At 33.1% G+C, this 12,135-nt stretch overlaps 1 protein-coding gene across 7 annotated transcripts in view; it reads right to left on the reverse strand.

Annotated features, from left to right (window-relative positions):
• The window catches only part of INTS6 (integrator complex subunit 6), a 111,610-nt gene that overhangs the window by 85,878 nt on the left and 13,597 nt on the right, over positions 1-12,135 (reverse strand). For all 7 annotated transcript variants that reach the window (XR_004279118.1, XR_004279121.1, XR_004279119.1 and 4 more), the window contains exon 4: positions 3,371-3,460. Coding sequence is in view for 2 of the 7 variants with exons in the window: in XM_032314634.1 (XP_032170525.1) it covers positions 3,371-3,460 (90 nt within the window). In the remaining 5 variants the exon portion in view is untranslated. The remainder of the gene's footprint in view (positions 1-3,370; positions 3,461-12,135) is intronic.

Here is a 12,135-nt window from a genome sequence, read left to right on the forward strand (position 1 = left end):
AGGTGCTGGATGTCTTTTGGATTTTACATCAATTCTAATCCAGATTTTGGCAATAAAAAATGCTATAACCTTGAGCAAATCATTTTCCTCCCTGGGTCTCGATATCTTCATTTGTAAAAATAAAAAGTAAGACTACATGAGTTCTATGTTGCCTTATGCACCATAAGGATGATTTTAAAGCAGCAGAAACACATATTCCTGAAAAACAGCACTAACAGATCAGATATAATACCCCATGTGAAATAGTGTAACTCTTAAGCAAAGGTTATCATTCAGGTAGGATGTACAATTCCATAAATATTAGTAATAGGTCACATCAATAGCAGCCAGGGCCAATGAAAAATTATATACATACAAACCTAATGTGGAAATTACTGATACATTCATTCATTCAATAAATCTAAAAAAGAATAAAGTTTTGCCAAAGGCAGGGTTAAGAGATTTGAAGAAAAAGAGACAAAATGCAAAATTCTGTTATTCCCTAGAAATTATAACAACATAGATCATAGGTAGCATGCATGTGCACACACACACATACATACAAGAGCAAAACAAAAAGCATCTTTACATTTGTTATGTTTGAAAGACTCCTTAAAATGAATCACATAACTTAATTATTTGGGCTAGAACAGTCCAACATTTCCCAGTATTTTAGCAAAAAGTAAGCTTCCAACTATATGTACATCTGGGGTACATTCTCTACCCCACAAGAGAAGTCTGGTTGGGACATTAAGAACCAAATATTCAAAGGATCAAAGACATTCTTAACCTTGAAAAACAAAACAGCTCACAGACCTTCCAACTACATTACCATATCAAAGCTTTACCTTAAAACAAATCAATCTTCTACCACAGATAAGTAACAGTAATCAATTTTCATCTTGATGACTACCAAACTCAATACAATAGTATCGATAATCAAGATTTTTATTATAAGCTCTGTTCTCAGTACTAGGCTAACTAACTATCACAGAAGACAAAAGAGAACTAAAAGGTAAAGATGCTTTCCCCAAGAAAATCCCAATCTTACTTGCAAGGTAGTTATAGATTACTGTAAGCACACAGTCCCACTTCTCCCAATATCCCTCCCAAAAACCTGGGAAGGCTAACTAACTATCACAGAAGACAAAAGAGAACTAAAAGGTAAAGATAATTAATTTATAGTCTATATGTAAAGTCTATAAGGTAAAGATGCTTTCCCCAAGAAAATCCCAATCTTACTTGCAAGGTAGTTATAGATTACTGTAAGCACACAGTCCCACTTCTCCCAATATCCCTCCCAAAAACCTGGGAAGAAAGGTGAACAATTCCAATATCCATTTATATTTCAAAATATGTTTAAAAGTTAAAGGAATTCCTACAAGCCAAATATTACCAACAAAACAGATCCAGATATATGGGAACAAAATATATTGTACCCCAAAGGGAATTTCTATAAAGGCAGTAAGACAAAGCACCCTGAATAATCTCACAAGTAGGAATACTTTACAACAAAAAATAGAATACTTTTTCAGTCATAATAACTACAAATCAGCATCATTAAGGATAAAAAAAAAATCAAAAAGACTTCATTTATATAAAAAAAGATTAAAGTAATTAGTATGTGTTCTACTAATAATACTTTATCAATACCCCAATTTTCCTGTCAAATTTTTCAAAAAGGAAGGTAAAGTGGGAAAAATCAACTTCAAAGTTTTAAATTTAAACTGAAACAACATTTCTACTGCTTGTTCATATATATAATTAATGTCTATCTGTTCCTAATAGCAGCAGGACATAACTGGCTATACATGCCAACCTAATTCAAGAAAGTCCAGAAATCCCTCAGGTTTAGCTATGTAGCATTCCAATGCTACTAATTACATATAGACTATAAATTAATTATGAATTTTAATCTGCCTAAATTTTTCAGTTCTATCTCCATGAACCAAACTCTAAATTCCCTTTAATAACAACTGATCAAATAAAAACAATTCTGGTTCTCTTCCAACAAATCAAGATCAGGTGATGACAACTCTACTGGTTCCACTGTTTCATGATAGAACAATACTATGCTCATTTCTTTACACACTAGCAAGCACTTTGACACACACTACTTCATTTCAGTCTTCCAACAACGCTATGAGGAAAGGCCAGAATTACCATTTTATCTCAAGGATAAGGAAAGAAATTTGGAGAAGTTAGGTAACTGGTACAAAGTTCACTGCTGGAAAGGAGGTGAACAAAGACCAGAACCCACATGTCCTGACTCCACGTCCAAGTGACTTTCCACAACACCATACAAATGAAAGTCTTTCTAAAAATCACTGAACTTAGAAACTATACTTCTCCTACTTAATCAAACCCTTTGTAAATATAAGAATTAAGATTCTAAAGCAAATGCAAACAGTAAAAAGGGTAGTCTAAACCACCTCCTATCTATATAAACACATTTTGAAAAACAAATACAGTTGATCCTTCAACACCCTGAGTTTGAACTGCACAGGTCCACTTACATGAAAATTATTTTCAATAAATAGAATATAGTACTATAAACTGTTATTTTTCCTTTCCTTATGATTTTCCCAACAGCTTTTCTCTAGCTTACTTTATATAATGCATGTAACATACAAATATGTATTAATTGACTGTTTATGCTACTGGTAAAGCTTCCCATCAACAGGAGACTATTGAGTAGCTAAGTCTGGGGACAGTCAAAAGCTACACACAAAGTTTAAACTGCAACAGCACCCCTACCCCCATAGAGTTCAAGGGTCAACTGTATAAGGCTCAAGAGCAGTTCAAATATTACAGTAAAAAGAGCATAAAGTTAAAATAAATCTACTATGTTTACCCTATCACACCACATGCAACAAACTCTGCAACTGCATGCTAGCAAAGAATAGGTGAGGTTGGCTAGATATTATTTACTATAAAGACTTACATAAAAATGTCTAAAAACCTTCACTTTTCCTATTAACCTTCTCTTGGCTTTGCTCTAGTCTAGACCAGTCGTCTCTACAGCAGACTGACAATCCACTGAAATATGGGAATTATTAAGAGCACTGTGCCCATTTTTTCAATCTGAAAATAAATTTCCTTTTCACTAAATAATGTACTATATGAACTGACACTATCACCCTCACATGAACTCAAAAATACACATACAACTGGAAACTGGAGGTAGGCTCAAAAGTTTTTCACAGAAGGGATTCCTATTCAAGAAAATCTGGCGATCAGTGCTACAAACAGAGAAGTCGGTAAGATAGGTGACTCTCAACTGCATCAAATAATCAAATCTACTGAAGGTGTTCAATATCCTATAATATACACAAATAACAAATTTTTCACTTGCTACTGCATAATCTTTGCTAATAGGAATATAACTTACCTCATCCTGGACTCCACTCGTAGTAGTCAGCTTGCTCCCATCAGTAATTGTAATAATTATTGCTGGCTCCAAGAAAAAAGGGTTTCGTCCCTAAAGTCAAAAAACACATCAATCATATTAAGGTCTGGACATCAGCTCAATTTTTCTGAGTAAAAAACCAATTCTTAGAACACTGTATAAATTTATCTTTCTTGTCAAGTTTTATGCATAGTATATACTTTTGTACATTAAGAAAATATTCCAAGAGACACATACACATAACAGAAGTTAAAGGAATAGGATTAGGTAGAGGAAAAGACAGTATTTTCACACTTTATACACTTTCGTATTGTTCTAATTTTTACAGTGAGCATTTACATTTATGTAACTAAAAGTACTTAATTTGTTAATAGGGACCTTACATTCAATTCTAATAATTTGACAAACTGAGATATTAAAAATTAAAATAGTATTTTTATGAGAAACTTTTTAGAAAGGCCAAAATAGTAGGTGAACATTACAAGGAAATATAATTTATGCTTGTAATCGAAGTGTCTAACCAAGTGACTGGATATATGGATGAAGAGCTCTAAAATCAGTTCCATGGGAACAGTATGGCTCTTCTAAGCTTAGGAAAAAATAATGAGAGGCCAACTTGAAAAATTAAAAAGGATGGTTACTTAAACTGCTCAGCAAGAGAAGGTACAAAAACAAAAGCAGAGGCAATCGAAGACAGTAGCACAAAACTCTAACCGCTCTACAAGCAGAGTGAAATAGCCTCAGTAACCCCCATTCAAATCTCTGGCCACATTACTCTGAGTACTATGGTCAATTCTAGGGGATACATTTTGTGAGGGAACCAAATAAACATAAGCTTATCTCTTACATACAAATGGCTCTCATTTATGATATGAAGCATTAAGCAACGGCACCCCTACCCCCATGGAGTTCAAGGGTCAACTGTATAAACAAGCACATTTAAGACAAAATTATGACCAAAGGAAAGAAGTTCAAGAGGGTCAACCTTGTGTTTGAAATCCAAGGTATCAAAAACTCTTTTCTACTAACTCTGTTCAAGAAAGGAAAGAATGAAGTTTTGCTGGATACAATGTAGAACAGCATATGACAAATTTTAATGTGCACACAGATCACTTGGAAATCTTGATAAAATAAAGGTTCTGATTCAGCAGATCTGGAATGAACACTAAGGTTCCATATTTCTAACACGATTGCAGCTTAGGAGATGCTAATATCCACAGACCATTTTTGGAATAGCAAGGATATGGAAGGGTTATATGCATGTAATACTCTATGGTTCAATAAACTTCCCTTACATTTATACAACTCTCAATCACTAGCTTATCACAGCACATACCTACTCATGGACCTAGAGATAGGCAATGTTCATTCTCACCTCTGAGCGTCAACTGGCTCCCTCAAAGAGAATGTCTTTCCTTTTCTCTGCCCACTACCCATCCAATTCCTAAGCACGGAAGGCCCAATTTAAGTCCCTTTCCATGAAGCCTTCCCTAGCCTGCCCTTAATTAGTTCTTCCTCATCAAATTCTAATAGTGACAATTTTCAGACTCAGTAAAAAGACAGATACAATAGAATATTTCTTCAAATAAAGTTGGATTTGAAGTGGTTTCATGGAGTACATTTTTTTTTGGTAAAGATTTTATTTGACAGAGAGAGATCACAAGTAGGCACAGAGGCAGGCAGAGAGAGAGGGGAAGCAGGCTCCCTAGCAAGCAGAGAGCCCAATGAGGGGCCCGATCCCAGGACCCTGAGACCATGACCCGAGCCAAAGGCAGAGGCTCAACCCACTGAGCCACGCAGGTGTCCCACATGGAGTACATTTTGAATATTACTCCCTACAGCATTTATCTTCTCTCCTTCTCAAATTATTTTTAATATATAACACCTTGCACAACAATGTGAATATACTCAACACTACTGAATACTTTCAAAAGCGGTTAAGATGGTTGAGCTATGTGTTTTTTACCACAAAAAAAAAAACTGCTATGCATTTTTTAAAAATACACTAACTTGTATTATTTGCTATGGTTTCATGTGTTTAAATCAACTGAAGGCAAGGATCATGTTATATTTCTTCCTCAGCACCGAGCATAAAATATTTGCACACTGAGCACTTAAATAATCACCGATTCACCAACCATAGTTTAATACAAACCTACTCAAGTTCGCAGAACCATTTAGAATTACTCAAACTACAACAAGCTTCGAAAAAATATATAGATATGTTACTTTACCTCAATATAAATACCTTCTCTAACTTACGAATTTGCTAGGATGCCTTCTCTATCTGTCTTGTCATCCACTGTCCATTTATTCATGTTGGTCATTCAAGTATTTACTGAATGGCAATCATGTATCAGGCATTGTGTTAGGTGTATGATACATAATCTCAAATCTCACAAATGATAAGTGTACATTTAACAAAAACTCTCTTCTGATCTCTACAAATATGACTATTGATCAAAAATAGGCAAAGGGAGATAAAAAAGATCAAGACGTCCTCCTACCTTCAGTATTATTCTATCTTGCTTCCACCCTTAAGCTAAAACTAGTTTGTATGACTTGCTGCCTTTCAAAAACAAATCAGTAAAATCTCTTAAAGCCACCACAACATGGACCAAATACTTGCAACAGTGTTTCTGTATCACCTCTACATTTTAACCTAACTCAAAATTTTCTTCCATATTTTCTGAATAAAAGTATAACATCCATCAATTCTTATTCCTATGTAAGTACATTGAGAATTATTCTCCAGAGGCCAGAAAGTTAGTTATATCTATAAGTAAGTAACAATGATCTATGACATATTAAGAACTTTATGAATGCGGGCGCCTGGCTGGCTTAGTAGGTTAAGCATCTGCCTTTGGCTCTGGTCATGATCCCAGGGCCCCGGGATGGAGCCCAACTTTGGGCTCCCTGCTCCGCCGGGAATCTACTTCTCCCTCTCTCTTCCTGCCACTTCCCCTGCCTGTGTGCAGATGCACTCTCATCTCTCTGTGAAATAAATAAATTAAATTAAATTAGGAGGAAAAAAAAAAAGAACTTTATGGATGATGATGTCCATCCAAAAACTAATACACACTTTCTTAAGGACTGTAATATCTAAAAATCAAGTTAAAATGAATTAAAATTTAGTCAAGTCTTTAAGGTATTAAAATTTAAGCTAAATTCAAACATCAAAATAAAAGTTATTTTCTTGACAGTAAGCTTTTAGCTGAAACTCTACTGGAGTCATCCACATAATACTTTCCACAGAGGCCAGGCCTGAAATTACTAGAATAATCAGGTACTTGATAACAATAATAAAACAGATGTATTATCTCATTTAACCCTAAAAACTTGGTGAGGTAAAATATTCACTGAGATTAAATAACATAATCCAAAGTCACCCAACCGGTAATTGGCACAGCCAAAATCTTAATCCAACTCTAAATACGATCATCTAAAAGTCCTGTTGGTGACCGATAAATTCCCTTGAATACAATTCTATACCAACCTGGATTGTGGCATATTTACCCAGCAGTGAATGGTGTTACAATTAGTTTGCTTTTATTTAATATATTCTATCTGCAGCAAAATTAACTACAGAAGAATTATTCCTTTCCTTAGTGTCCTGTTGTTCTGTGATTTCTTACCCAATTTTTCTATATATAAATCAATACACCTCCACTCCAAAAAAACACACTGAAACAGAATACAATATATATAATAAACATCTACTTTTGAAAACTTAATAATTTCAGCCTATTTTTAAAAGCATATACAAAAGCAAGATAAAACAACATTCAGTTCTTTAAGGCTTTAAATTCTGAAAAATTCAGATAGAGATCAAAAGTAGAGAAAAGTAAAGAAAAAAATGACCACCCCTATTTCACCTGTTATTTAACCCTACCATGCTTAAGGTCTCTTCCTCTCTGAAATGAGTTTAGTCAAGAACCACACAAAGAACAGCAACAGGATTAGTCCCATAAAAATTAGAATAATGATTTAATGAATATATATACAAAAGGACTTTTTTTATTTCTTCAGGAATAAATTATCCCTACCTCTATATATAAGTGTTAGAATTAATCAATTTAAGCCTAAGTTTCTGAATCAACTGCAGAAAAAGATCAGATGATGTTGCTGCAGCAAAGTCTTCTTAGATTCAGTTTTATGCTAGTCCTCCCCTGCCTTTGGTAGTGCACTTACTCTTGGCAGAAGCACAAAAAATAATTGGCATCTTTCTCTCACAACAGTTTTACCCAGCAAGTTAAAACACATTTCTGGTTGACTACCAGTATCACAAGATTGGGGTTTTTTTCATGTTTTATAAGAAATTATTTAACATTTCAAAGGTCTGAAAGTTGTGATTTAAACATTGCAATATAATGTCATTAGCCATTTGGTGGCAAATCAACACAGTTTAATGATTCCCAAATCTTTATATTTAAGAATAACTACTTTACATTTTTATTCCCGGCAAGTATGTTTATGAAGTCACTCAATTTGGGGATGACTGTCCATATTGGAATATCCGCAAAATTCACTTTGATCATAAAGTTATAAACAGCCTCTTAGTTATAAAATCTCCCCCCAAAAATAATATTAAGCTCTGCTACGACAAAGGCAACCAGTAGAGGGACTAAAAGTTTACTTTTGCCATTAGCAGAATTAAAATTAAGATAGTTCTCTCAGAGCTGTGGCTCTTCGGCATAAAGAAATCTAAACATGTCCCTTGAGAATATAGTGCAGGGTATAATATTCTACCTCTAGAGCTATTTACTAATGGAAATCTTTTCCTTTAGAAAACTGATTTTAAAAAAAGAAAATTGATGTTAATATTGGCCAAAAACCTCACGTAAAATTTTTTCTAAAGATAACATAAAGCAAAATACGTTCAATAATACTCAATACTCAATAATTTAGTATTATCATGGTGTTGGAACACTTAAGGTATAAAATATCAATAAGAAAATTTAAAGAATTAAAGTAGATCTTATCTACTGCAATCTATTATTGCATTCTTGCAAAAAAGAATACTTTTTGAAAATTTTTAAATTTTCCAAAGTTTTGAAAATATAAAAATAACGTTAATTTTCCCCCAAATACTAACTAACCTGGTTTTCAGAATCAGCATTTTTACTTTTGCCCAATTAATCTAAAATGTAGTAGGGAATGGGGTATAGGAATTTTACTGTACCCTTAAACAGGTCTTAACTATTATCTTCTGAAGCAAAAGCAAGGCATCCCTGAGCATTCAGTAAAACCTTCCGTGTCTACCTCTGCTGTAGTACAAATGGGCTCGTCTTCCTTTGGTGCCACCATGTTACCAGTCCTTTGAACAACCTCATAAAGATAGCCAAGTGCCAGTCAAAGCTACTTTTCCAATGAGCTAAAGGGTCTACTGAAGGGAACATGTGTACCCATGATCAGCCCTCCAGCTCTCCTCCTGTCTAGTTACTCTGCCATATTCCAGGAAAGGTACAGGCAAAGAAGTCAACAAAAATGTTAAGATGTATAACATCTTATGCAACTAGGCTAAAAGCTATCACTTAGCAAGAAACTAAAAAACTTCCAGAAATAGCCTGTGCTTTTTTTTTTACAACCTAAAACTTCCTTTCAAGTTAAGTAACAGCAACAACAAGCAAATACGTTAAAAGGAAAGAGTTCCCCTGAGAAATAATTACTACATTAGTAAAAGTTCTCATGCATACACTGGACAAATACTAACTAGGACTTCCGTTAAAAATTTTGTAATGAGGGGCGCCTGGGTGGCTCAGTGGGTTAAAGCCTCTGCCTTCAGCTCGGGTCATGATCCCAGGGTCCTGGGATCGAGCCCCACATCGGGCTCTCTGCTTAGCGGTGAGCCTGCTTCCCTTCCTCTCTCTGTCTGCCTCTCTGTCTACTTGTGATCTCTGTCTGTCAAATAAATAAATAAAATCTTTAAAAAAAAAAAAAATTTTGTAATGATACTTAAAAGTTGCTAAACTAGACCTTTAGGTCTCCTATTTACATCTTTGTAAAATCTACATAAATAAAAACAAGAAGCTGACATCATCTATCCTATTTTCCTCTATTAACATATCTAATAAACAGTAACAATGCATGTACTTCTGAAATATAACAAACCACTTTCATTTAGAAATTTTGAAACTCCCTATATAATGACAAAATTCAGATTCTACAGAGAAAATACAAAATACAGAAACAACATTAAGGATAATATTCACCTACTTTAAGCTTCTTTCTAAAAGAAAAGTAGCTTAGGATGCAATTCACATCCAAAGACTTCTTAGTCATAAGACTGATAAACTGATAATAAACACAATTACCAACTATATACAACTGAGAAAAGCTTTTAATACATACTTCATAACACAAGTCAACTACTATAAATTACATTCTTTAGTTCAACTTCAGGCAACTGCATAACACAATCAGAATTTTTTCAGCATCTGCTTATTACCTGTACTAATATTTATATACTTAATATTTTTCCTTAAGTCAATTCCATTTTTTTTTTTACTTTTGCCTCGAACTATAGCAATAAGATCTATGAAATCAGTTTTGATATCCTAAAGATATCTTCTATTCAATAATTTATTGTCGTTAATATGATTTAGCTTTTTTAAAGGGTGGGGAGGTTCATTACAGGGATGAATACTCAACTGGTTATTTAAACATTCCAAACAAAATATAATAATTATTTAAGTCAATAAAGGCCTAACAGGCTTACATTTAAATCAATATTCCAAGGCCAGAATTATAAGTTTTATGTTTGTTTTAGAATTCATTAAGATTATTACTTTTATAGTTACTATCTCAAGTGGAATGGCATAAATGAATCTTTGATGAAAAAAATCTAAAATATTCATCTTAGGAAATTAGTGCTTATAAAATAGTACCTTTGAATATACAGGAAAGATCTCTCAAAGATTCAAAATAAACTGATTAACCATGGCTGCCTCTGAAGAATGGAAGTGAGCAACTGTATAACCTCTAATACTTGAACTTTTTAACCATGTGCATTTATTACATATTTAAAACAAGTACTCTTCAAAATTAAAATGTGTATATCCAAAAATAAAACTTTAAAAATATCTGAGTATATAAAAACCTAGCATTTGAGAATACATTAAGGTCTAGAACTACAGAAAAACATGTTAAAATTCCACATTAAAAGATATATATTTTTAGTTTCAAGTAATTCTATTATACAATTGTGTACAGATACAGTTCTTTAATCTAACCATATAATTCCTTCTGTTAAAAATATTAACAGCATTAAAAACAGATGGAATAAGACTTAAGCAAAAGTAGAGGGGAATTTCATATATTTGTTTTAATAAAACGACTAAGGAGCAATATCCTGTTATTTGATTTAAATAATAAGCCAAACAGTAATCATGTAAGAAATACTGTAAGAACTGAAGAATAACATGACTTAATGAAAAAAATTAATGTTAAGGAAACTCAGTAACATATAGGGCTAGGAATTACTGCATCAAAAGTAACAAATTCAATATATTCAAATAGTAAATATTTAGTAATTTCACAGATTTTGAGTTTTACATTTGAACAGGAGCCTAAGTTTGAATAGAGTATCCTAACAAATAAATAGTTTTGGCAATATTTAAAAAGTAATAGCAGTAGTGTTTATACTGGCATAAACAGAGTAATGACAGTGTATCAGAAATATCATCTTACTTAAGAAATACTAACATTCAGGATAAAGAACCTAACATACCCATTATGTTGAAATGGACTGGATAATAATAATTTGGGAAAAATTATTCCAGCAAAGCATGTAATAGTAAACATGTTGCAAACATGGCAGTAAAAGTAAAAAATAAAGGCCAAGATGAAAACATATTTTCAAAGACAGATTAAGTTTTGACCTCATTAAATCACACAAATCTACCTATCCCATTTAAACTAATCATCTTCTTAGGGTATTGATTACCACCAAATCTATAGATATTACCTTTGCAAAAGTCTAGTTAAATCATATCTTTGACCATTAGGGCTAATTCCTTCTAAACAGCTACATATATGGTCTAAAAAGAATCATTCACACATACAACAGCCCTCCTACAAACCAGATGTACTTCAACCATAGTGTGGCACGTATCTTCACAACTACAACTGAAAATGAAGAGGAACAGCCTAATAAATGTTTCATGTCAGTAAAGTTAGCAATAGAGCATTAAAGTTAATAAAGGAAAAAAATATTGTGATAAGCGCTAAGAAAAACTGACTATTTTTTCCCATGTTCTATAGCTAAAGGGCAACTTGAAAATAATTGGATAAATCTTAATCAAGACTAGTTTTAAGGGGTCCTGCTTTGTAAAAAATATGATTTTTCATTTTCTATGAAAGAATTGGTGGTATCCCAATTTCAGGTTTTTTAGAAGGAAACATTAAAATTTCTCAAAATCCATTACATAGGTATTTGTACTTGAGTAAAAACAGCTTCTAGAAATCTATTCTTCCTAGATTGTGACTCACTTATTGATGCTTGTGCTAAGTCCCTTCCCAAATGTTTACAGGTTTTAAATTATCAAAATAAATGACATTTTTAGGAAACAAAAAACTAACCCCATAATATTTAGGCCTCCTGCCAAAAAGTTTTTTATAAGCCCCTCTAACTATACATACAAACCCACCAAGCTTTTCTTAGCAATGAACCTCATAAAAAAGCAGATGTCATGTATGGATGACTGACAGTTGTTACATATTTTTGATAGTTGCTATAAGCTCACTAA

The sequence above is a fragment of the Mustela erminea genome, chromosome 15 (genome assembly GCF_009829155.1).
Source record: "Mustela erminea isolate mMusErm1 chromosome 15, mMusErm1.Pri, whole genome shotgun sequence".
NCBI lineage: Eukaryota > Metazoa > Chordata > Mammalia > Carnivora > Mustelidae > Mustela > Mustela erminea.